Below are 27,213 nucleotides of genomic sequence, written 5' to 3'. Positions count from 1 at the left end.
TGTGTGTGTCTGTGAGATCAACACATGACATTTAAGTCACAGGAGGAGGGTTTTATTTCCTACCCATCCGGTGGGAAATGCCAAACACTGAGGCGACTTTTTGATCAACGAGGCAGCAGGAGGTGTCCAAATTGCTGCTGGTGTGAGGAGACAACATGTCTCACAGCGGTAAAAGGTCAGCTGTCTTTGGTGAATGAGAGTCGTGAATCAACATGGTCAAAGAAGGAACTGTGAGCTTGTTGCCACTCTCCTTTGAGTTAAAGCCTAAATCAGTCAGACTTGCCAACAGGCAGGGGTAAATATGAGATATGGGGTCTTTATCTTTGTGAGTGTTTATGTGTACGTGCCTGGCGTACAACCTACCCTGGGGTTGTCTCGACGGGTGATAGACCTGCAAGTCGAAGGGCTGTGTGTTGGTGCGCTGGACTACAGTAACGTTGTGTCCTGTCCATTTGTTGGCTTTGGCTAGAGTGTTAGTCCTCCAGTCAGTCCAGTAGACCTCGCCTCCATACATGGTGACAGCAAAGGGGTGGGACAAATACTCATGACCCCGCAACACTTCAATCAGCCCAGAGCCGTCGTACATTGCAGAGTAGATAGCATCTGACCTGGAGAGGTATTAAGGCAGAGATTAAGGCAGGGATAACATGTGCATCAGTTTAAGTATATGCATGGTGCTAGATGAGTCTGTACTTTGTATGCAGTTTTACATAAGCAAGCACATCTGCATGTTTATTAAAAAATTAATAACAGCAAGCAAGGAGAAAAAAGACTGAGCGAATTGGTGATGTAATGAGTGAGTGGGTGGATGCAGTGCAATGAGAGCAAGTGGCAAATCCTACCTGGCATCAATCCAGACAATGCGTCTTTCCATGTAGTCCACAGTGAGTCCGTTGGGCCAGCCACCACTGCCTGTTTCCCTGTGAATGGTGCGTCTGCCTTCACCACTCATCGATGCTGCTTCAATCCTGGGCAGACTGGCATCCCAGTCTGTCCAAAATAGAATACTGCCGACAGAAAATAAAACAATATGTGTGAAGCTTCGTCACGTGAGAACATATCGGTTTCATAGAAAATAGGAGGAATATTATTATAAGCTAAAAAGGTATTGGAAATGTCCATTTTCTGAAAGAAGATTACAGATCTGAATTGGTAGATCTTTGCTATTTACCCATCTCGAGGGTCTAGTGCGATGGCCCTTGGGTGCTCCACCTCCCCAGCCAGCAGGGTGGTTCTCATGGTCCCATCCAGTTTGGCCACCTCAATCTGGTCCAGGTTGCTCTCCACCCAATAGATGTTTCCTGCTATCCAGTCCACAGCCAGACCCTCTGGAGTAGCCAGTCCATACTGGATCACCACCTCAAAACTGGTCAGGGCTGAATGACAGAGAGAGAAAAAGGGAAAGCTAGGATGGTATTTGTTTCTTTATTATGTATTTGACAACTCAAAAGCAGAAAAAGGGACCAATATTGAAATTTTGTAGTAAGTAATGTCTGTTTTAATGTGATTTTAAATAGAAAAATAGTTGTTGTAATTAAGCTAATTCAGTGTAATAGTTTGGCTCTGCTTTCACTGAAGAGAGTAAAAATCTGGCCAGCACATATGGCTCATTGCAAAAAAAAGAAAGAAGCCTGACAAACAACGAATTGTTTTGAATTCTTTACTCTTGTGGAATCTGTCAGTGCACTGCTGCTGTGTCCGTTAATGTGGCTTTGACCAGTGCTATCTTCCCAACCCCACTGCCCCACTTCTAAGAAAATAAACATCCAACAACAGATCCCCTGCTCTTTTTATGATTTCCCAGAAACGGGCTCTCATGAAGTGCAAACCAAACTGTGTGATCATTTCTGGCTGTGGACGATAAGACAAGTTCTTCACAAGGCCTTCCAGTAGTAATTGGAGAGAGAAGGACAAGCCTTCTCCACAGTTTGCTTAAAGGAATGCTGGAGTTAGGGTTGCCTTTCTGAGTGTATGTGTGGGTAGTATGCCAACAACTTAGGAGATTCTGAAACAGCTTCAGTAACAAGCAGCAGGGGCTGATCTATGAGTTGGTCACAATGTCTCTGCTCAGGAACCCTGTTTTGATGGTGAAGTTGAAGGGCTGGGAACTGTAACTGCAGTGTGTTGTGCCTCCTACGCTACATCAGTGTTCTGGCTGCAGTCACGCACAGCGAGTACTAAGACAAATAGGAAGAGACAAAGCCTTCCGTGTGCCCCCTAAGTGCTGTGCTGGGAACACAACCTTGATTGGCAAGGAAACCTGGGGTTTTGGAGCAGGAAAGGCCGGCCATGACCTGGGAGATTTATTCAGGGTCACAGACCACCACTGCTGACCACAGACAGCTCTGAGAAATGATGGTGCATTTGTGCTCAGTGGAGGTTAATTTCCGAGAAATGCTCAGTCAAAAGCATAAATATGATTTGGTATCTCAGAGGGAACAATCCACTTTACCATTTTTATTTTACTTACACAAAGATGACACTGAAAAATGAATGTATTACTATGTAAATTAGACTGTTCTTTGTGGCCATTCATTCCACCACCCCATTTATCTTTCTGCTTAATCTAAAATTACTGAAAGCTGTAGCTAACTGGCAGCCTCACCTCCATTTTCAGACAGTTTCCCACGGTAGATCTTGTCCTCCACGACATCAGTCCAGTACAGGGTGCTCTCATTGAGGTGGAAGTCCAAGGCGATGGTGTTCCTCAGGCCTGGTACCAGCACACTGAACTCCCCCTTATGAAGCTCAATCCTTCTGATCTCATGGCGGTTGGAGAAGATGATGAAAGGTTTGAAGGGATCTGAAGGCAAAGAAGTTGTACCCGCCGAAGTGTTAGAGGTTCAACACAATAAATCTCATCTCAAAGCACAGATTTTACGAAACCCCCTTGTTGGTCTTGGATCAAATTCTGCCACAGCTGTCTCTGTGATATCTCCCCTCCATCTATATATAAAAAACTCAATAACTGAAGGAGTTTGCTGCTCATTTTCTGGAGAAAAAAAATACATCTTCAACACTATGATGCATTAAATACTTGAAAATTTATTGTAGTGCTTCTTCAGCACAAGAAAATACTTTTGTTCTCAATCTGAAGCCAAAAACAAATTCTTCAGTTTGTAGGAGAAAATAAACTCTTAATGCCAAAAAGGCCCGGTTTTTTATTACCAGTGCTTTTGCAACTCTCCATGTCAGACTCCAGCTCCCAGCCGTCATAGCAGGAGCACTTGACACTGGATTTCTCTTGCTCGCACTTCTGGCTACATTTGAGGTGTTTGGCGCAGAAGCTCTGGATCTGGCAGGTCTTGTTGTCGGCTCCCAGCTCCATGCCCAGGGGACAAGAACACATGAAGCCTTCCCCAGGAATGATGCTGCAGTTGTGGCTACAACCACCGTTGTCCAACGCACACAAGTCTGAAGGCAAGAAACAGAGATTAAAGGGTTGGAACTATATCCAAGACAGAGTTGGAAGGTTTTTGGTGTGTGTGAAGAATGTTTTACCACAGAGTTTCTCATCAGAGCCATCCGGACAATCATCAGTGCCATCACACAGCTTCTCAGCAGGCAGACAGATGGAGTCATTGGTAGCACACATGTGGTGAGACAACTTGCACACCAACGCCTCGCAGTTGTCCTCATCCGAGTTGTCCTCACAGTCACTGTCGCCATCACACACCCAGGCCTTGCTGATGCAGCGAGCTGTCCAGACCACAAGATGTTAATTCTCAACTTGTGTCATTTTAACAGCAGCATTTTAAACAGCAAAAGTTCAGACCACTAATCATTTGATTTCAAATAAATCATCTGCGATCAGTGGATTTGCTCAGGAAGGGAAAGTGAATTCAACTGAAATGCAAATTTAAGCTGCTGACCTATCGCAAATCATCAAGACAGTCCTGACCTTTGAGGGAATGGAGAGAACTGGAGAGTCCAAAATGGAGGAAGCTTGTAGCCTACAATTTCATGTAAGCTACAGTAATAACTTTCCTCATTGCCACAAATTAAACTAGCTACAAAGAGCAACCACCACATGATGGATACCCAAATAAATTGCCAAGTGTCACTCTCTGGTGTGACCAGGCACTTATTCTCTAACAGATAGAAACAGATAAGACCCTACTTGTACTAACACAAAGACATGGCATCTTTAGCTGACATTGTCAAAAAAGTTTAATCACACTTAAATTCTGGTACTTAAGCTGGCTGAAAGCATCCTCACCAGAGTCTCTGCAGCTGAACTTGACTGCTGGGTCACACATGTGGGTCACACCCTCGCAGTTACTCTCATCACTCAGGTCCATACAGTCTGTGTCCCCGTCACAGCGCCAGCGCATGGGAATGCACAGGCCGTCCATCCGGCACTGGAACTCATCTACATGGCAGCCGCCTGGAGGACGGGTAGCTGGAGAGAAAACAGCAAGACAAAGTGTGATAGTTAGCCAACAAAAAAGATGAAGTGTGCAGTTTAGCCAATGTCAGAGAAGCAATAAAACTCCAGTAGAAGTCAGCAACTGAAAAATAACTGAACTGGAATCACAACCAGCAAACATGTGCACAGACCACACATACTTGGACAAGAACTGAGAGGAGAAAGAATAGGCCATTCTAGTCATTAATTAATGTGTAGGTACACTGGGATGCTGGGTTAACAACCTGACACTGAGCCAAGTTAAACAACAATGACACACACAGCTCACTGACTGATGTCACAGACAGATTAAAGGCACCAGTGAAGAGGTGGCACAATGACGTCCACTCATAGCAAAGGTCAGCTCTTGGCACTGCTAAAGCAGGAAATAGGCCCGGGGACCTTTCAGCACAGGACTACAATATACAGGATGGGAAGGCGATAGTATGGCTTTTTTATTTCAGCTAATGACTTCCAGACGGTAAGCCAAGAGAGCCCGCACACACACAGGCACACAGGCACACACAGGCAAACACACACACACACACACACACACACACACACACACACACACACTCACACACACACACACACACACACACACACACTCACACACACTCACACACACACACACTCACACACACTCACACACACACACACACACACTCACACACACTCACACACACTCACACACACAGTACAGATTGCTCATTAGACCAACAGGTCACGCTGGGCCCCGTTTTTGCATGCCGGGACTTGACAGCGGTTGGCTGTGTTTCTGCACGGATCAAACAGTACATATAACATCAGAACACACACAGTGTACAGGAGCGGATGTTTCTAGGCAGACCAACTGCTGAAGAAAGAGTGCGACACTCACTGTTACAAAGAGTGGTTAACCAGCAAAACTTGATGTTCCAAATCAGCCCAACATGGCCAAGAGCTATTTTAAACGGAAAACATGTTAATTCATATCACTGTAGCCAAGTCAAAACATCTGTGCCATCTGCACAACACCAAAGAGTTTAATTGTTATCTAACCACAAAACATAATCACATCCTGAACAGAGCAACAGAGAGGATTTGCTGTAAATGATAAGTGGAAGCCAAAGGGCAGGCAGGGGCATGCAGAGCAGAGGAACCAGGACAGGGAGGGGGGTTATCCCATCCTCATTGTAACAACCTCTTTACAACTGCAAAAGCAACACGTAAACATAGTGAAATACAATACATGGCATTGTGATGAGAGCTTTAACTGGCAGAAGTACAAACAAAATCCCTCAAAAAGCAGTGCTATTTCAGTTTGCCAACCACAGTATCGTTTCCTTACCCTGGTTTGTACAGTTGGCATGAGTCTCGTCACTGTAGTCTCCACAGTCATTGTCGCCGTCACAGGTCCAATATTCTGGGATGCAGCGGCCACTGTTACATTTAAACTGGACACTTGAGCAGGAATGGCTGCAACCAGCTTCATCACTGTTATCCCCACAGTCATTGTCTGTATATGAGCACACACAAGATTTTAAGATTTAAGTCATTGGATTGTTTTGAAATACAGCTTCATGAGAGGTGAAGGAAGTCTCATAAGATGATTACCATTGTCACACCGCCAGTTGATGTTGATGCAGCGTCCATTGGCGCAGGTGAACTGGGTCAGAGGGAAGCAGGTTGGGTAGGCTGAAGAGCGATCAAGAGACAAAAATAAAAATAAAAATAAATTGTAAGCATACTACATGTCTCAAACTAAACTATGTGCCATTTGAGAAAAATTAACAATATGAAGGTGCCGTTAAGACTCACCACAGGAGTCTGGTTCATCTGAGCGGTCTCCACAGTCGTCATCCAGGTCACATGTCCAGGAGATGGGGATGCAGCGCCCACTGGCACAAGGGTACTGGTTTGGTGGGCATGTGCGAGCTGGCGAGGAAACAAGGTGTAAAACAGTTAAATGCTGTAAAGGTCCTTCTTCCTCTTCTAATATGCCCGACTCAACATCCTATTTCATCACTTTAAAAAAAAGACATCCTCAAATATAAAAACGATTACAACCTAATTTTCCAAATTTGATTGCTACAAGAATTACTTAAAATCACTTGTAGGCCCAAAACAGCACACTCCTTTTTATCTTAATTAGGTCAAAGACAATTTGTAATCCCCTTCAATTTATTTGAGACACTAAGAACGCCCTTACAAAAGCAAATGTTGTTAGCCAAGGACCATCACTGTGTTTCAGCCCATTATCATTGATGCTGTAAATCAATACATCCTCCTGGACTGTTGGTAAAAATCCTGCTTGCATCTGCCCCACTAATTGTAACTAAATTAACTCAATGCTAACAGATCCCAATATGTCTGCTTTAGTTGCCATATCTGCCTGCCCAAAGTTTCACTAGTCCAGTGTTTCTCCCTCACTTTTCATTTCTTTCTTAACCTCAACATAGATCCAAAAAACACCAATATAAAATATATATATGAGATCTATATACACCCTCATCACCTAAGAACAATAAAAAACCCTTGCTGCAGATCATGAATAAAACCATACAGTGTTGTACTGTATATGCATTTGCCCAAGCTGCTACACAGGTAAGACAATCAAATCCTGTATCTTACAAATCAAAAGATGAAAGAAAAACTGTAATGCTCTCAAAATTAAAAAGAACTCCAGCTTTGTGCATACCAGAGCAGGTGGTGTTAGATTCATCTTCATCATTGCCACAGTCATTGTCGCCATCACACAGCCATCGCAGGGGGATACAGCGGTTGTTCTGGCATTTGAATCGGTCAGCTGGGCAGGTGTGCTGGTCTGGGGGAAAAAAATAAAGCATACATCAACATTTCACATCTAAAACTAAATTAAATAAACTATTTTGTATTTTTTAAAACACCATCTGCCTGGTATATTAACGGTTTCTGTGTTTGATATACTTTTCAACTTGCGAAATAATCCTAAAATAATCCATGTTTCAAACCTTCAAGTATGTCACTTTAAATGAAGTATAAGAAAGAGAAGAACATCCAAGACAAATATGAGTCCCTGGTTGTTACTATCGCCTGATGAGAAGAAAGCTGGCCAGTGAAATTACAGCCACATTACACTGCATGGAAAGAGACAATCTTGGAAACTGTAGTTTGCGCTCTGTCGGTTCGTGTTAGCTAAGACCCTTAAACGGTATTTTTGTTTATCTGTGTGTTGCTGTGTAACCATGACAATTACGTGGCAGACTTACGGCAGAGCTCAGGGGCCTCATCGCTGTTGTCCAGACAATCGTTGTCCCCGTCACACTTCCAGCGCTCTTGGATGCAGCGGTTGTTCTTGCAGGCAAACTCCCCGGGCTGGCACTGGGGCGGGGGCACGTAGGAGGGGTTGGCTGGAGATGAGATCAGGGGTAGGAGCAGAAACAGATGGGCCATTGAGACAAGGGCCGAGCACCAAAACAAAACAAAGCTTTTTGGTGTGTAGGTCAGCTTTCATCTCAGTTAAAGATAATATTGGTGGAGGCTTTCTAAAACTTCTCTCCAGATTTGGCAAAGACAGTGTATAGTATAGCTTGCAAATGGAAAGTACAGCTTAGAATTCTCTAACAGCCTTAACTCCTACAGAGTAATGCACTTTCCATAACCTTCCACACAGATCTTTGGTGAAACCGTTCAAATGGTAAAGCTGCTAAGTACCTCTGCAGGTGACATTATCGACGTCAAGGATTTGATCGTCAGCACAGCCACAGGACCTGCCATCAGGAATAGCAAGGCACAGACTGCTACAGCCACCATTGTTAACTCGACACACATTGGAGCCTACGTGAAAAGAGAAACCAAGAAGAATATTATGCTCATATGTTACTTATTAGCAAGTCATAAAGTGAGAATTAATGAAAGTAGAAGGGAGATATACCTTGCTGCTGGTGTGCATCATACACCCTGATCTCAAAGATGGGTGGCCTCTCGTTGCGGAGTAGGGTCACAGTCTTAGTGACCTGGTCCAGTTTGTAGATGCTGCCGCCGCGGTACTCATTCCAAAAAAGAAATTGTTTGTAATGACATAAGCCGAAGGCATGGTTAAGCTCCTGCCCCTCATACACCACCTGTTAATGCAGGAAAGAGACAGGGGTTGGATCTCCAAATATTACCTGTTTTCCAAAAAGCTGATGGTATGACCATAATGTTGCATGATCATCTGTAAATGCACAAATCCAGTACCATCGAAATTTCCTTAGCATTACCAACCTTTCGCTCAGTGGTGTTGAGGTAAACCAACTCAATACGGTCGTAGTAAGCATCCACCCAGTACAGGATGCCCTGGGGAATGTCCAGACTCAAGCCATTAGGCCACAGGACTGTCTTGCTGGTCAGGAAGACTTGATGATTGGAACCATCCATCCAAGCTTTCTTGATCTTCCCCCTGTTGCTCTCTGTGGGGTCCTCCTCCCAGTCAGTCCAGTACATCCATCTGGGAGACAAGACAAGGTGTTCAATATTAATGTGAGATAAAACATTTCTGTGTGAGTTAGAGCCGTTAAAAATGCCACTTCGAGTTTAGATGCTATTTAATGGAACATCCCACCCCAAAAAACCCAAAAGAGGGAATATTCAAAAACCCCTTGAAAACTCACTAGCTAACACACACACGCACATGCACACACACACGCACACACACACACACACACACACACACACACACACACACTCACACACATACACACAAAACCAATGAGTTAAAACAAACATCTACAGTGCAGGCATCCCACAAAGCCGCAAGAAACAAACCCTCAGACCATTAACAACTTCAGCATTTATAAGAAAAGAACAGCAATTAAAATAACAATACCCTCCCCTCCAGTGTCTCACCCATGCTGGGGGTCCACCACAATTGCACGAGGGTGGCTCATCTTGCCCTCAATAAGTGTCTTGCGGGTTTGAGAAGCCTTCTCCAGCCTGGCAACGCTGATAGTCTTCTTAGGCCCATCATCTGTCCAGTAGAGATTACCTCCCATCCAGTCTACTGCTATCCCCTCTACTGTGTGAATACCTGGGATAAGCAAAGAAAGCCAGTGTGAAAAAGAAACTATTAGCTTGGCAATTCAGGATGAATATCACGAGAATAAAGTAAAAATGATATGGAATAACCTGCCTGAATTTTTTGTAGCAGCCAGGATTTAGTTAAAGAGTAAAAATATTTTCCAGAACCCTGTGCAAAGTTATCATTTCATTCTTACCTTCCTTTAGTATGGTGTCTCTCTCTGTGCCATCTATCTTCTGTCGGCCAATAATGTAGCTGGTTGCATCAGCAAAGTAGATGAATTCACTAGCTGCATGAAAATCCAGAGCTCGGGGGTTCATCAGGTTCTCAATGGGAATCATGTACTCATCAGGCACCTTAGCATTCATGTCCATGCCCCTGATGATTCCAGGACGGCCCTTACCGTACACCAGAAACAACTCATGGTCTGGTTCTGCGAAAGAAGAAAAAAAATAAAAAAAATAAAAGCATTACTTTTGTCAGCGATTGTATAACCACCATTACTTAATTGCCATCATCAATCATCACTGCGGAAACTAATGAGAAGGGATTCATTTTTATCAAATTAAACATTTCTCTCAGTCTTGATACTCACTCTTGCAGGATTTTCCATCACTGCCAAGGCTGAATCCAGAGCGACAACGGCAGGTACGGGTCTTGTGGCTGTTGCTCAGCAGACAGATATCAGAGCAACCTCCGGCCTTCCCAAACTGATCCAGGGCACATGCATGGCTGCGCACTAATCGAGAGAAGGGCACAAACACAACAGTCATGACATGGTAACTGTTATCAACAGACATGAAAAAGATGACTTAGAAGTCAAGCTAGGCTGTGCCTTCTTGAGCACCTTGAGGTTGGCGGCGCTGGTGGTACACGTGCAGTGCAGCTCCCCGGTCTACCCGCGTCACCACCTGGAAGTCGGAGCTGTTGAAGCGGTTCACCCGGATCACACTGGTCTTGGGGTTGAGGTTGCCTTCGTCTGAGTTGGTGGCGTACAGGTAGTTCTCGAACACAGTCAGCCCGTATAGGTGCTCGATCTGAAATACATTGAGACAACAAAGCAGCAAAATTAAAAAGTTGTCTTGGGTTTGCTTCTGAAAATGCTGACATTCTTAGTAAAAGAGCTCATGGCGCATGACTAATGGCTTGCGTGGTATGTTTGTGTGCCCATTTTTATCTTGAACGCTGCCTGGTAAAATTCTGCATGATGAGACTTTCCCAACAATCTATTTATCTGTGTAAAATGGAGACAGACAAACATAGGCTCAGACAGAGACAGGGCAGAGAGATAAAGAGAGAGTTTGTGTAAACTTGGCACAGGGCAGCATAATGGCTCCACTTCCCATCTGCTGTTAAACAGAGAGAGGTTTTACTTTTATAAGGGTCTATTCTGTGCAGCTCTCCTCTACTGTCAAAAAGATGTATGGGTTAGGATCATATTACCTCCCCTACCTCTCACACACGCCACCACCACCACCGTCCTCCCACCACTGCAGTCCTGATTTCATTAAGATCATTACTCCACTACAAGTTTGAGCCAAGCTTCGCTAGGGCCAGACTAATATGTTTAGAGAAGCACAAGCCAGGAAAATCACACACTCTTTAAGTAATATCAATCAAGGCAATAAAGGACTTATCCCCAGGAGAGGCAGACTCTATTTGCCTAGATACACAGGAGACAACTGAAAAACAGAGACTGCCTTGAAAGATGATGAAATTAAATCAATGATGATGAAGATTTGGAAAACAGATGTTTTGCGTTATCAAAGGGAAGACTGCAAAGTCAATAGGGACTCTTTGCTATTGCTGTTCAAGTCTATAGCTTCTTTTTCTCTCTGTATGGTGTAGTTGGTATCTTTTGTGCGTACACCCAACCAAACATCCGTCAAACCTCACCAGCAGGCCCTGGATGATGGTGTGTCGGTTCTTGCCCTCATAGTCGACCACTTCGATATAGTCCAGGTAGGCGTCAGCCCAGTACACCATCCGGTTGACCAGGTCCAGTGTGATACCATGGGGGAAGACAATCTTGCTGTCCACCAGCTTAGTGCGGTTCTGACCATCCATGTCACAGCGCTCCACCCTCGGAGTCGATCCATAGTCTGTGAAGAACACTTTGCTGTAGCAAAAGAGGAGAAGCGAAAAGGAAGGAGAGTTTCAGTAAAGTTAGAAAAGGGAATTTCATTAACAAGTGGAAATTGTGACTTAAGAAATTGGATGACTGCACTTCGACCTCATGTATTAATTTGACTTGACATTACCTGCCCCTGACTTTGGATCTTTTCAATGGGGTAACTGGGAAACCGGGCATGCTAGCCGTTATAGATTAAGACAAGATTAAATAGATCATAAGATTGTGATGTTTATAGCAAATTCTGCAATATCCGTTGCCTTCCCTTTGACACACAGCTGCGCTCATTCACCGGAGCAGCTCCAGTCTCTTTGCATGTCTGTAGCATAGTAACCTTCAGTGTTGATAGGCCCTTACTTGTGATAGCAACCAATCAAATGTAGTAGGTGGGACATTGAGTGAGACTACAGAATGCCGACTATAGACGGACTACAGCTACATCAGATCAGTATCAGTATCACATTTTAAGTGTATTTAACTCTACCCCCCTTTTTTTTGCTGATCTGACAAATTATCACACCTTCCTACAATCTGAACTTAAGAGTTTTGGCATCTGTTGCACCCATAATTGTGGAGGCATCAACAATTTATTTCTAGGACAATAAATAAAATAGAGAAGTGATACTTTGGGAAAAGGAACTACACCAGATACCAGCTTGTCAGAATCAGGAACCTGAAACAGCCACATGCAAGTGTTTATATGGCACAGAAATATCTGTCTTGGTTTCCAGGAGGAAGTGCTTTGATTTTTGACTGCCTGCTTGGTCAGCATGTCGTCTCATCATAAGACAGCATTTTCCTTTCCAGCATTGCTAAAACAGTACTCAACATAGCGTTAGGTCAAGAAGAGTGGAGGGAAGTACAGACCCCATGGCTGGGTCCAAGGCGATGCCTTTAGGGTTGTACAGTTCTTGGTCCAGCAGGGTCACACATGTCTGGCCGTTCTTATTGCAGACAAACACCCGGTCATCCACGTCATCCACAAAGTAGAAGTTTCCGGTCAGCCAGTCAATAGCCATCTGCTCCACATCTGAGGGATGCAGAGGGGAGGAGAGCAGAGAGGAGGAGAACAGAACCATTAAAAAACAGAGCCTTGTGAGAGTACAGTCATTACTCTTGGTCATATACCAGCCTCCTTTCAAAACCTCTCATTTTATGATGCCCTGACCCTCTCCTCAAGAGTACCCACACTCTTGAAAAACAAAATAATAGTGCTGAATTAATGAGCTTCTGGCATCTACTGGGTCCAACAGTTTGTCCATTACCAACACTCCACTTGTCTTTGATTGAGGTGAGCAGGGCATGGGGGAGGGAAAGAAACACAAAAAGTGGCAGATAAAGAGTGAGAGGTGAAGGACTGCACTTTCTAAGCTGAACTCCTTTCAGTGGACTTGAGCAAAGCAAAGTTTTACTAGCACCACTTTTACTTAGCCCACTGTACCTGCATAGGAACCACATTTACTTGCAGATTGGTTAACCACACACACCACAAAAACTTCCTTCACAAAATACTGTAACAATATTAGGACAAGGGGGGTTACTTGTGATGCTTATTAATGTACAAAAAAAAATATAAGCTTTCCAACTAGTTTTCAAAGAGATACATTAGATAAAATTCAAAATACCATAAAGTGAGAACAGTGTCAATTTATGCTTATGGGACACACACACACACACACACACACACACACACACACACACACACACACACACACACACACACACACACACACACACACACACACACACACACACACACACACACACACACACACACACACTCTGACAGTTGAAGCTCTGGCAACAACTCTCAAAAAGCAACTTTTTGATACCCCACTGCTTACTAAACCAACCTAGAAAGAGGAAGCTTTGCAGATGGAGATTTATTTCAGTTATACCCCCAGCATTGAGGGGCTGAAGTGCTAAGTTAGCACTGGAACATTTCTCACGCTCTGAGAACGCTGTCCTGTATGAGACTGGGTGCAGAAATCTCAGACTACAAGGAGACCCAGCTGTGAGAAGGGGGGTGGGGGGCTTCAAGATACATACAGCCTTGTGTTTTTACAGCTGGCACACTTCTTTTCAAAACAGAACACTGTATCCACAAATGCACATCACACAGGGTCACTACTCACACATACAGTATCAAAGTGACCACACTTGTCTTTCCAGTTAATCCAAGGGACAACTTTGATGTTGGGGTACACAAGTGGGGTATAACACCATTGATAGTGATCAGTAAGCCCGTCCCAGGGCTTTGATCATTTATAAAGAAGACATCTGCACTGGAACCACCAACAATGACAACTATGCTGCTCAAAGACAGCCACAGCTCGTTCCACAACAGAGCAAACACACATCTGGGCCCAATGTAGAACCCCCCACCCCACCTACCAAACATACATAGAGCTTCAAAAGGCCTGCCCCACATGAGACTTACAGCACACTTGGTGCTATAATATAAACAGAGTTGAGGATAAAATACCATGAAGGATGGGCTTGTGGCAGTGGTTGGGAAAGAAAGACTGAACGATACTGATGGTGAAATTAATTTATCACAACAGTTCTAGTGCACCTCCAAACTTGAAATAATTTATTGACATTCGACAAAGGTAGTGGCTATCTGCATCTAAAAAGGGAGGCTACAATAAATACATAAAAAATAAAAAAAGAGGGAGAGAGGGAGGAAAAACCAGTCCAAGATGTTTCATAAACATCAGAACCAAGATTCTGACAAGCAGGAGAGTTTGTCATGGAGTTAAGAGGAATAGTGATAGTCCCATTGGTATCAGCTCTTAAACCATACTCCTTTAAAGAAATCCAGCTGGAAGCCTGGCTGCACAAGGCATTGATTAGACTCATATACATAATAGAGAACCAGTTGTGCAACACAGCGAGTATTGCGTTGTGTAACAGCCTACAGCTAGTGGAACCCCTTAACCCCAGAGCCAGTCTGTTGATGTCCTTACACATTCAGCTTCTGGTAAGTGGAAAGTTTGCTGGGAAATGAACCCACCCCTTTCTCCTCATCCAACCACCCTGCCCTCACAACCCCTTTTCACTTCCTGCCCCTTAACACCTACCAGCTCACACTGCTCTGAGGAAACATTTCACAAACTGAGGGGGTCTTACGGGAAACAACAAACATGCTTTCCACCCAAATACCATAATTATTTACATACAGGGCCACAGCCTATTTAGCTCTTCAAACTAGTCACACGCCGGCGCCTAGACTCAGGAACAACGCCACAAAATTTGTACTTGAATGTTATTTCCTCTATTTTCAGAGCAAGTATTACTTTTGTTACATGTTAGTGCAAAGCACAAAATAAACATCATCATGCTGCTGCCATAATCCTCATGTGCCAAGAAGATCCTATTAATCTATGCAAAACCCTCTTTGACCTCTCGAGAGCACACTTTTAGAGTTTAGCGTTTATGATTTTCCATAAGGATCTGACATATGACCCCTATTTAAGAGGCTATAATTCCTAACAGTGATGCCACTGGTAAATCCCCATCTGTTGCAAGTGGGCTGATTGGCTGCACAGAAGACCTTATGACACAGGTACCGTGACATTCCACTCGTGACCAAAAAAAACAAATAGACAAGAGAGAGAATGATGTAGTAAAGTGCAAGCCTCAACTAGATGCACATAAATATCTAGTAAAAAAACAAAATCAAAAGAATAGCAGTCTGGTTTTTTTGCAATGAGACAGGATGCCTTACACAAATTTTTACCCCCAAGAAAATATACATTTATATCAAGTCTTGGAACATACACAAAGACCTTCTGTGCATTGATTTGTCCTGAAAAAAGGCTTTAAGAACAAAGGGCAGGAAAAGGGAGGAAGGAGGACTGAATGACGGACAGAGGAAAATGGGGAGAAGTGCTGGTCCCTGCTGTGGAGTTCCGCTCAGAGGGTGGAGAGGATGGGATGGCAGGCTCTGCTCCCCTTTTATCTTCCCAGTAAGAGAATCGCACTTGCAGACAGAGCAGGCCACATCTGGAACCCTCGTCTACTTATCTGGCCTGCTCTTGGAGGCTCCCAGAAGCTATAAATCACCCTGTTTGTGTGAATCCTGTTCCAGACAGCCCCCCCCTCTGCCTCCAGTTTCATCCATATCCATCTAAGGCCAATCCCCAGGTCTGCCCACCATACTTTTAGAGGTGCACCTGAGCCCTGCTTGTTATAAAATACTGTATGGTGCAGATAAAGAGCCCATATTGGCACCAATTATATGATAGGAATTTGTTTTGAAAGAGCAGGTTCACCTTCAAGAAAATCATAAGCAAATGGGTTAATCAAGAGCGAAAGAGGTCTCATAAGTCAAGCTTAAAAAATATTTTAAAGAAAACAACCACAAGGGAAATCATACAGTATATGCAGCAAATGGCCTTTTGATTCAGCCGAGATGCACAAAATGAACAGAGGGTTTTTGCTCCGTTATCAACGCTGAAAGCCCAGACTGATGTAACATAGAAACGTGGAGTCAGCCAAAGTGCAAAGAGAGACTCTTGCCTGTTCGAGTGTTTGCTTCCTGAGTGACTTTGAACAGCCAAACCCCACTAACAGACATGACTGGACCCACAGTGTCAGGGTTTTGTAGTGGAAGCGAGCCACCTTACTAACATCCTAATACATTTTTATGAAATAAAACATTAACATTCAGGGAAAACACCATATTTTTAATGAGTATGGCTATTTTTGTTTAAAGTAACAAGAAGGGATGCAACAAGATCTAGGTGGCTTACCACCGCTGCTAAACAACCCCTTACTGCATATCACACCACAGAGCCAGATCCACAGATAACATGTCTCAGACACGGCTCATCTTGCCTTGCTCATTGTGTGAGCACTGCAGAGTCATTAAATTTAATAGAAAGTCAATCGCCTAATTGTCTTATTCCAAACGGCACTTTCTGATATCAACCTTAGATTAGATAAAACTTAAGTGCTAGTTTTACTGTAAATAGGTTATTGCAGTATAAGACAGATAAGATACAGCCGGGAAGAGAAATAAAAGGTTATCAAGACAAGACAATAAGCAACTGTAACACTTAGTTGTACATGGGTAGAAAGCATTTTATATTCTAAGGTGTACACACATGGGACAGCACATGGACAGAAATGTGTACAGTTGTGTGAAAAATTTCAATTCATAAAAGGTAAAATGTCACTAGGTAATGGGTGCATGAGTTGAAGGTATTTGGGTCGGTGTGTGTGTGTGTGTGTGTGTGTGTGTGTGTGGGGGGGGGGGGGGGGGGGTGGGCTGAGCCTCCGTTATGAGCGTGTTAGAGTGACCTGACTGGACAGGACATGAGACGGCCGGAGGAATGTAGGGGCTGCTCAGGCTGACATAACCCAACAAAGGAATGTAAATACCATCTGCATGACCACTCATATACACACACACACACACACACACACACACACAGACACACAGACACACAGACAGACAGACAGACAGACACACCTCCAAGGTACCGCAAATCACTACCTTCTCTCTTCCCTCTCATTTTATCATTCCCTTGTCGCCTTTACGTCAATCTTTCTCTCAGAGTCCCTTCTCACTTCCACCCCACGCCCCCATTTACTCCTCAGACCACTTAACAGAGCGATGAATCAAAACGCCACAGTGGCAAGCAAACACAATGAGAGCAAGGTGGGATATGGGCCACTCATGAGTGTGCAGTGAATCAACTGGAAAAACCCCATTTTAGGACGCCGGGGTTCACTGAGCCTCCGAGCCTCAGCACTGCCCCGGCTGTCGGCAGTGACAGCTGTTACACAAGATTCATTAGAAGTGGATATGAGCCAAGGCACTTCTAATCACGTCACAGGTTCCTCATCCCACATTTCAGGGTCTACACACCCGGCTTTCTCCACTTGTTTTCTTCACGTCTTTCGTTCCAATGCCTGAGGCCAATTCTCAAGGGAACGCTTTCCCACACGCACATACATATGCACACATGCACAAACCCACACCCTCGCTTTTATGTTTTGTCTACATTTCTGCCCCCATTCTTAGGGAGTAACGGCTCAAGCCTGGCGAATAAAAACAAACCCTGTCAGGCTCGTAATCAGAGATAAATCATGTCAGCATTATATGAAGTCTTTCAAAGGGAAGCGTTCAGATGGTGTGTATGTTAGTCTGTGTGTGTGTCTGTCTGGGTGCTGCGAAAGAGATGAGCGTCTGTGAGTCAAGACGATACAATACAATAGAAGTGACCTGTCAGTTCCATACTATGTTCTCCTAAAAACACACACACACACACACACACACACACACACACACACACACACACACACACACACACACACACACACACACACACACACACACACACACACAGAACAAAATGTACAGTACTTAGGAGGACTTATGAGAAAACCTAATGCCAAATATAATTTAAAAAAAAAAAAATCAATGATCAGCAAAGGAGGGATACAACCCATTACATTCAAATGCATTTAACAACAGCAGCAGGAAAATGGCCAGGCAATGTACATAAATCAAGCCATACAGTAGGATACCTTTTTCTTGTCAAGAAATAAGCAAACTAACGCCTGAAGGCATACTAGCAGTCTTATATGTATCATATCACTGTAAGTAAGCTACACACATATTGCCTTGTATGGGATGATTTAGTGGTGTGTCAGGGTGCCCCTGTTCTTCAAAGACAAACCTTTTGAAAAAATAATGCTGGACTCAGCATTTTCACTTGGCACTTTTATGCTGGTATGAGCAGCTTTCTGAGATGAGGCCATATTGCTTCACATCTTACATTTGTCTGAGCTAGCAAATGCAAAGTTGACCATTTGATTCCTGAGGCAATGTACGGAAATTTCACACAGTGTGAGCTGACAGCTGGAACTGATCACCTGAGTGCTGCTTGCGTGCTCTTATGCAAGGCATTCATCTCTCTTTCACTGGCAGTCTACAACTAACCTGTCATGCCCTCGGTGTACCTGACAACATTTTCTGTAGGAATATTGTGTCAGCAGAAAATACCATTTCTAGAAACAAAAGCTTATTCACTTCTACTACAGTCAGATGAGGTTTCTCTCATTTTTGTCAATGAAAGTACTACTCACGGTGCAGGCTGAGGGAGATGTTTATGGTGCGGATGTTAGTGACAGACTTGAGGTCAGGGATGCTGGCGCACTTCAGGTGGGTGGCGGCAGGGGTTTCACCCACATCTATCCAGCAGACAGTCTCCTCTGCATAGATGAAGTCCATAGCCATGGTCTGCTTGGTGGCAATGGAGGGTAGCCGGGACGTAGAGCCACTAAGGGAGGTGCATCGGATGTCATGGAGGTTAGCAATCAACAGCATAGGCAGACGGTCCACCGGCTCTGGGGAGGGTGATCGGGACAGCAGTGGGGAGGAAGGGTGGGGAAAAGCAAGCAGACAAAGAGCACAGAATGAGGGAGAGGGGGAATTAGGAGAAGAGATATGGGGAAGAGATATGTGGCGGAGATGGAGAGGAGTCAAAGAGAGTCCAAAAAAGAAACAAATCAACTCTGATTAACTGCATCCTTTTTGTGTGCGTGTTCTTACCATTTTTGGCTTTGCAGGAGCGGTTGTCTGGCTGCAGCAGGTAGCCCTCCACACAGCTGCAGGTGTAGGAGCCTTCATTGTTTGAGCATGTCTGGCTGCATGTCCCATACACATTGCACTCATTGAAATCTACAGGAGAATAACCCAATGTATTACTTATTCACAATTTATGGCATTGGGTATACGCAGATACTACATTTTTCAGCGCTAGGTAAAAAAAAGCAAAAGGTTACTACCCAACACTAGAACATGCATTCATCTTCTACCTTCAGGTAGGCGGTTTGATAAAAAATTCTTATCTTCTCTACATGCTGCCCCACGCAAATTCCAGACAGTAAGCAGCAAGTCAGAGTAATCAGATGATTTTATGAATTTTACTTTGCCAGGCTAGAATAAATCTGCCAAATCACCCACTCACCTTTACATGTCTTTCCATCTGCACTGACCTCGTAGCCGTTGCTACAGTAGCACTGAGGCCCATCATGAGTCACAGCACAGTAAAACTGGCAACCATGGGAGGCACAGTTTGGTGCTTGTTCTGAAGCAGAGAAAAACAGAGAGATGCAAAGAACATTAAATTCTGTTGTGGTTAACATTGCAGGGCAAGGGGGCTCTTGAGAGGCCTCAATTTAGAGGTCAAATAAATTCTAGATAACAATGGAGGCTTAATGAAGTCTGTTTAAGTAATTGCCTCCTTGATCAGGTTTGTGTGCAGATCATATTTCCAATTGTTATCCTAATCCCAATGCAATCTTCACAGAAACATATTGTCATATCCTATCTAACCTCCACTGGGAGATTAGATCAGGCGGATTGGGGGTGTATGATCATTTGTGTGAGAGAAAGGATGGGGGTTGCACACGTGCATGCATGTGTATTCATCTATGCATGTGACGAGGTGATTTGAATGCTCACATGTTGGAGGGGCCTCCTTTCCCGCCCCCAGAGGGAACTCAAGGACACATCCTTTTGGCAGGAAATGAAAGAGGGGCATCCGCACATCCCTTCATCATGCTATCTATAGGGCGTGTGTGTGCGTTCATGCAGATGTGTGTGTCTAGGCTAGGAGATAAATGGGGTAGTGTGTCTGCCATAGATTGAAATGATGTGTAAGATAGAGGCACACATCTGATACAAAACAAATGACAGTTTCTATTAGCTTTAAACCTCAAATAAAGAGTGCTGTGACCCTCTCGAACTCTGATAAAATATAAAATATTTCATTACTTGGATCATGTGTGCATCATCCACCAAGTACAGGCCTGTGACCCACACTGGGTGGGTCCTCTCCCAGAGTTCAATAAACCAGTGTTTGAAGCCACAAGATCAACTCAAGGAGGAAATTACAGTATGTGAAGGCAAAGGGACAGATATTATCGTGATCAGCTCTCATTTATTCAACAATATTCTCTTTGTCTCTTTATATCTCTGTCACTCTTTATATCTCTGTCACACACACACATGGCTCAAGCCTGGCGAATAAAAACAAACCCTGTCAGGCTCGTAATCAGAGATAAATCATGTCAGCATTATATGAAGTCTTTCAAAGGGAAGCGTTCAGATGGTGTGTATGTTAGTCTGTGTGTGTGTCTGGGTGCTGCGAAAGAGATGAGCGTCTGTGAGTCAAGACGATACAATACAATAGAAGTGACCTGTCAGTTCCATACTATGTTCTCCTAAAACACACGCACACACACACACACACACACACACACACACACACACACACTTCTTCTTTAATCTCAGAATTTACGCTGACATGAAATATGACATGTGAATATTCTCATGCTGTAGTCCTACATCATAACAACCTCTGGCTACTCTTTAAAGCTCCGGGACAGTGGTGGACTGGATCAACGTGGAGGGCCAAAGCCTTCACATAACATACCAACACTCACACACCCCATACTGATGTAGAGAGCTAAACTTTACTCGAAACTTGAGTGTACCTGTTGAGAAACATTCCCATTTAATTATTTACCAAGTGTAAACACTGATATAACAAAACTGTAAATAAGTAAAAAGCTTCTACAAAATTGTTGAATGGTCATGGACACACTATGCTACAGTAGCTAGTGGTAGTATGGCTGTAAAGAGCGGAGATTGGACCAGTGAAGGGCCCTTATTATATAAAGCCTGTGGCACTCTGGGCCACAATGAACCTTTTGTTGTGGCCCTGCTGAAAGGAAGAGTCCCCCAGCAAACACTGTGGCCCATATCGAATCCATTCACCGAGCCTCACACTGTGAGAGACCATACGGGACAGTGCTAAGAACACCCACAAAATGCACCTCTGACCGGGGTCATTTTGTTCCATTTTGTACCTGAGTGTCTAGCAATGGGTGGGCGATATGGACAAAATTAATATTTCTCTAATTATCACAACATTAACTCAATATAAACCTGCCATGGTACGAAGTATTCAAATCACAAAGTAAATTCACATCAATCTGTTTTATGAGAGAAACAAAATCCGATAATTAAAAAAAAAAAAAAAAGAAAATTTATAATCTATTTTAATTAATTGATTTGCTGAATAAAAAAATAACTAATACTTTTTGGTTAAATTGAACTTTTTATTCGATTAGATATATATAAATACACACATATATATATATACACACATTTGATATGTAGAAATAATATGTTAATGCTCATCTTATTTATCTCTCAGCCCCACTTCTATCTGTAGCTCCCAAAATAAATAATAAATATATATATATATATATATATATATATATATATATATTGCAAATTTTGTTTTTTTTTTTCCTTTGTGAGAGTCGAAAATGTTCCTGGAATGTGAATCTGGAAATTATTTTGCTCTATTTAAACTCAGAGAGCATTTGTATGTAACTCAGAAAGCATTTGTATAATAGCAGGGAGAGCAGAGGGGTGGAGAGAAGAACAGAAAGCAACAGGAGAGCAGAAGAAAGGAGAAAGAAGAGGCAGAAGAAGAAGGGAGGGCAAACAGAGGTGGGAACGAGTGCATAAAGGGCTTAAGGATATGGAGTGGTTAGAAAGTTCCAGCTCCGAGCAAACAAGCAACAGCAGCGTGTCAGACGTTTGACCAGGGGTTAATGAACGAAGCAAACAAATCACACAGTGACACACTGGAGGCCTTCAGTCCTAAACAAGCATGCCAAAGCCATTGATCCTGTTACTGCATGGATGGCAACCCTCAATTTCACTCATCTATAGCTCTTCAAAGGAAAGCAGGGAGTGAGAGTATAAGGCTGCTTGCCGAAAAGCTACTACACTGAAGACATCTTACATTTCTACACTTGTATGCACAATTGAACAGACATCAACGAATCAGGGTAGCAGACTACAGCTGACGAAATATGAGGCATGTATGATAATGACAGCACAAGTTTCAGAGGTATCCCATTGAGGTGAGTGGCCATAAGACCCTGCTGATTTGTGTAATATGAAAATGTGTCTGGAACTAGTAAGACAGATGCCAGGTTGGTGTTGGATTCACTGCCCTGGTTACACAGCAAAACTGTCTCAATTGAATTATTTCATAATCTACTCCCCTTAAAAAGATTTGCTCATCTATCCATCAACTGGCTTCTAAACAAATCATTTTCCTTTTCAGAAAATCTAAAATCAAATAAACAAAGCCTCTCTGTTTCTACATGCAGTGGGTCCTGACTGAACGCAAAAATTGCACCAGTGTATAAAAAGGCTACTCCAGTGTGTGACATTTTAAAGAGAGGTAATTCCCAGGGCATTCCTACCTTTGTGCTCTCACTGTCTGGAAACAAGTCTACACATGCCCCTGTCCTCTACCTGCAGCTGACAGGAACCTACTGTTTTCATACACAGAGCCATCAAATTATCTGATTTCTACGTGTTGAACTGAATGCTTCGTACAGAATTTTGTTAGTTTTGTATGGATATGTATAGCTTTCACACTATTTATTTTAATTCAGTAGTATGAAGAACTTGGACCAATACCAATTAGAGGCATTTAAGTTTAGCAGATCACCATGCTTGGTTAAACACAAAATCAGGCACTATCCAAGATAATCAATCTGCTTAATTCTGTGACACTACTTTGTGGTTTCATGGTGCATTCAATCACAAGATGCTGGAGAAGTTGGTTAGTAAAAGCTACATTACTGAAAAGCGAGGATGGTTGAGTATGGAAAATCAGACTTAAATGAGATAATGATGTGTATATCCAGGTATGAGGGCACGCATAGGAGAGGGATAGGCAGGAAGCCACAGCAGTTGTGAGCATGAAAGTGTATTTATTGGCACCTGTTTGGAGCTGCATAGTCAAAGGGGGCAAAGTAACCATATGCAAACAGAAGCAGGGCAGCAGCTTGAGTAATGAGCAAACAGTAGCTACCGTAGTTCCAAACAGTGGCAGTGTGCTGCTCAGACGCTTAAATCTCAGCTCACACAAATGCACAAACACACAGACTACACAGACTGTGGTACAAAACATTCCCAAACAGACATGACAGGTTAACTGGTCTAAGAAGATCAATATTCCTACTTTCTTTAATCTGCAGCCCACTATGAGTTAAGAAATACACAACAGCTTGAAAACACTGTAGTGTCTCTTCATGCAGTGATGGGTAACAATTAGCAATAAAACAGGTCTTGTCATGCAGGACAACTCCGACAGCAGCCAATAAACTCATTTAGGTCACGACCCACTCATGAATAAAGATGGAAATGTGGTCTTTCCAAAGGCAGCCTCAAGTAGCCTATGACCGATGCTCATTCCACAGTTAGTGAGTGGGACATGAAGGACAATGAAAGACCACTGCATGCATAAACAATAGCGTTGGGCCACTACAGTAATCAGGGTTTCCTTTGAGACAGCGAGGAAAAGGGAAAAGCTCTCAAGAGTACTGCCATGACCCCATTTTCTCTTCCCTATCAATCAGTCACTTCTGAGGGAGGCAGGTCTAAGGCCCCCCCCAAAAGAGAGGCCCCATCACCCACAAAATGACAGAGAAAGGACAAACGCAGACTACAGATTGATGAATAGACTCAACTTTCACCCATATGACAGAAAAGCAGCATAACTGCCAATTGTCTGTAAAGGCTACATTTTGCTAAAAAGCTTTTTAAATATAGGCCTGGAATTTTACTTTGACCAAAGGATGGCAAAGATCTGAAGTTATAAAAGCAAACGCGAGACTCAAGCATCACTGGTTTGGATCACTGAACTACATTGGAAAACATTCTCAACATATGCCTTTTATATGCTCTTGAGCAAGGCACCTCTTTTATATGTGTGAGACTATATGTTTATTGCTCTATTTAATTTTTTACAATCAAAGTAGGTTCCTAAAGGGCAACAACACCCTATTCAGCTAGAACTCTCCTCCTTAAGCAATCTGAAAATGTGGTTTCAAAACTCAAACGTTTTCCTGTGTACCGAAATTCACGACTGAACAAATGAGAGTGATATGACATATGATGTCATTTATTCAGAGATTAACCCTGAGCTAGTCTGCCTAATCAGTGTCACTGCCCAATATGTGTGGGTGTGGTTTAATCAGATTTGATGAACTGCAGTGTCACCACGGCAACAAGCTAACCCTAAGTGTCATCGCATTCTGATTCGTCAACAGTTAAATTCTGATTGGTGCGACGTCTTCCTTTTCCAGAAGAGCACAAACAAAACACAAAAACATTTTTAGGTGTTTTACAGGAAGAGACGTTTTTTTCTTTGGTTTTGCTTATCTGAACCCTACATCAGATTGCCTGTATCAACCTCCAATCACAGTATCACTGAGTTCACATGGTTACTACCTTGCTCATCATTCCTGTACACAAACCACACCAGCTAATCTCACACACTATGAAAATCCTGAGGAAATTTATTTCAGTGAGATAAAATTCCTGCCTAACCTACCTTGCTACACTCCCTTTTCTAACCACTCTTGTCAACAACTTTGGCAGAATTACTTGGACACACTGACTGACAAAGTGTGCTTTCAGACATCAGCACCCAGGTATACTTGCTGCACAACCCAGCAGTTTGTACAAGCAAACACTAGGATGCTTGTGAAAGGCCAGGCCTTTCCCTGAAAAGAGGGGAGCTTGCAAACAGCAATGCCAAAAGTTCTGGACACACTGCTGGTGTGTTTGTGTGTGGGGTAGTGGGTGTGTTTGGGTGTGTATTTGCAGGAATGTGACTGTGTGAGTGTGTGTTTGTGTGCACATGTGAGTGCATTACAAGCCCATGAACATGTAGGTGTGTGTATAAGTGTAGGTGTGTGTTGACCAGGGCCTTACTGAGGACAGCTGGAGTTGTGTCCTCAGGGACAGGCGGCGCATGTTGTGTTTGGATGACATCATCGCTGCGTTGTGTAAAGGCTTGTCTAGCAGTGATGACCAGTATGTGGGATACTAACACTCTCACCCACTCTGTACAACTGTCCAATTCATCAGCCCAACAGTGCTTCTGCTCTTCTGGACAAAGCTTATCTGACTAATTCACTACAACTTTTTAATCTAATAACATTCAGTATTTATCTACAAAACGGTAGTCCAATATGAAGACTCTTTAGCACAGACATATTGTGTAGGAGGTAGAGATATAACGAGAGAAGAAATAATAAAATATAATAGAAAAACTGGCATTAAAAGCTGCAACTGATATCTCTCTATAAAATCTCTCTATAAAAGCAAGAAATCTCTGTCTGTGTGTGTGTGTGTGTGTGTGTGTGTGTGTGTGTGTGTGTGTGTGTGGCCTCAAATATCTCTGCAGATCAGGATCAGACTGACCTGAGAGTTTCAAGATGGCTGCTGTGTGGTTTAAGGGTGTGCAACGTTGGCTTTGTTTGGACTACAAAGATACCGTGAATAAATTATTTCATAAATGACTTACGAATTCCACTAGCATTGTCAACCATAGCCACGTGCGCACCAGAGCCAATCACTGCAGAGCCCACCCCTACGACACACCTTAAGAAACACGCTGATGTGATCTGATCCTGCAGCGGCGCGAGCGGCTTTATACCTGCAGTGGATTTTGCCGGCTGTTCGGTCCCGTTCTGTGCATCTAAACTGACTGTTGTGGATTACTGACACTGAACGAGTCCGGACCGAGTCGGTTCCGGTCTGAGGAGATCCGGATTCGCAAGGACAACAAACTGGAATCGGAATCTGTGGATGATCGTCTGTAGCTAGCTGCTACACCTTCAAACACAACCTCATTTGGCCATCCATGAAAAAGCTACTTAACCTCCCACTTTTCTATAGCAATACATACTTCCTACGGGCACTGCACTAGTAAAAATAAAAAAGGCATTCAACACAAACATTAGTTAAATACAGAGAGAAAGTTAAAAACCTAAGTAACCTCAAATATCTACAATGACTCATATTTACCATTACATATACCGGAATAGACAATTAAAGCTTTGGTTAATACTTAAAAATAATAAAGTCATCCAAGATTACGGACATTGTTTGAGAACTTCGCAGACCAACCTGGTTCCAGGACTTCCACTGGTCCACTAAGACTTTAGTGTTGATTGTAAATATTTGATTAAGTGATTTCATATTTCAGGAACGGGATAGTGATACTGATACTGATACTGATACTAGCACGTTGCATTACTATAACAACAAGCAAAATGGAGAGACTGACACACAGGTGTACACAGCAGAAATTAAAAGCATCCCAAGATGAGTTATTACATTTAATAAACAGGCAGAGCTTTAGACAGCTATATCTTCCTTGCTGAATACTGGGGCAATCCTCTGTAGGCAGCCAGTGTTTGCTCCTTTGTCTACTGTAACAAAGACAGACACTATGGACCCAATATGTTCCATCTCTCATTCTTCCATCGCCACTAATTAATAGTCGAGGATTTGATGGGATTCTTCTTCGCCGGCATCCGGGCTGAATGCTCATCATTCCCGCAGGGATTGGGGAAACAGCCTCATAGCTGATCTGATTGATAAATTAATGACTTTTTTTCCCCAGAAAGAGAAATTCCATTGTAATTGCACAAGCCAGAGCAGGCCGGCTCATTAAAGGGCCTAATAGAGATTATCGGATAGAGATTATAGTTTTGGATGGGAAGGCAAGGAGATGCTAGGAAGGA

The 27,213-nt window shown here is 43.2% G+C and overlaps 1 protein-coding gene across 5 annotated transcripts in view; it reads right to left on the bottom strand.

The window, feature by feature from the left end:
- The window catches only part of LOC127376798 (low-density lipoprotein receptor-related protein 1), an 85,557-nt gene that overhangs the window by 32,166 nt on the left and 26,178 nt on the right, over positions 1 to 27,213 (bottom strand). For all 5 annotated transcript variants that reach the window (XM_051424069.1, XM_051424071.1, XM_051424067.1 and 2 more), the window contains exons 4-27: positions 19,545 to 19,664; positions 19,127 to 19,255; positions 18,661 to 18,921; positions 12,427 to 12,589; positions 11,325 to 11,547; positions 10,276 to 10,465; positions 10,024 to 10,167; positions 9,625 to 9,861; positions 9,257 to 9,437; positions 8,636 to 8,858; positions 8,304 to 8,493; positions 8,084 to 8,206; positions 7,639 to 7,779; positions 7,089 to 7,214; positions 6,209 to 6,325; positions 6,005 to 6,085; positions 5,739 to 5,906; positions 4,220 to 4,402; positions 3,502 to 3,699; positions 3,169 to 3,414; positions 2,606 to 2,803; positions 1,172 to 1,376; positions 843 to 1,007; positions 364 to 608 (exon numbers count right to left, since the gene is read on the bottom strand). In XM_051424069.1, the coding sequence (XP_051280029.1) occupies positions 364 to 608; positions 843 to 1,007; positions 1,172 to 1,376; positions 2,606 to 2,803; positions 3,169 to 3,414; positions 3,502 to 3,699; positions 4,220 to 4,402; positions 5,739 to 5,906; positions 6,005 to 6,085; positions 6,209 to 6,325; positions 7,089 to 7,214; positions 7,639 to 7,779; positions 8,084 to 8,206; positions 8,304 to 8,493; positions 8,636 to 8,858; positions 9,257 to 9,437; positions 9,625 to 9,861; positions 10,024 to 10,167; positions 10,276 to 10,465; positions 11,325 to 11,547; positions 12,427 to 12,589; positions 18,661 to 18,921; positions 19,127 to 19,255; positions 19,545 to 19,664 (4,257 nt within the window). The remainder of the gene's footprint in view (positions 1 to 363; positions 609 to 842; positions 1,008 to 1,171; positions 1,377 to 2,605; positions 2,804 to 3,168; positions 3,415 to 3,501; positions 3,700 to 4,219; positions 4,403 to 5,738; positions 5,907 to 6,004; positions 6,086 to 6,208; positions 6,326 to 7,088; positions 7,215 to 7,638; positions 7,780 to 8,083; positions 8,207 to 8,303; positions 8,494 to 8,635; positions 8,859 to 9,256; positions 9,438 to 9,624; positions 9,862 to 10,023; positions 10,168 to 10,275; positions 10,466 to 11,324; positions 11,548 to 12,426; positions 12,590 to 18,660; positions 18,922 to 19,126; positions 19,256 to 19,544; positions 19,665 to 27,213) is intronic.

The sequence above is a fragment of the Dicentrarchus labrax genome, unplaced genomic scaffold, assembly GCF_905237075.1.
Source record: "Dicentrarchus labrax unplaced genomic scaffold, dlabrax2021, whole genome shotgun sequence".
NCBI lineage: Eukaryota > Metazoa > Chordata > Actinopteri > Moronidae > Dicentrarchus > Dicentrarchus labrax.
This window is presented reverse-complemented; position numbering and strand designations above follow the sequence as displayed.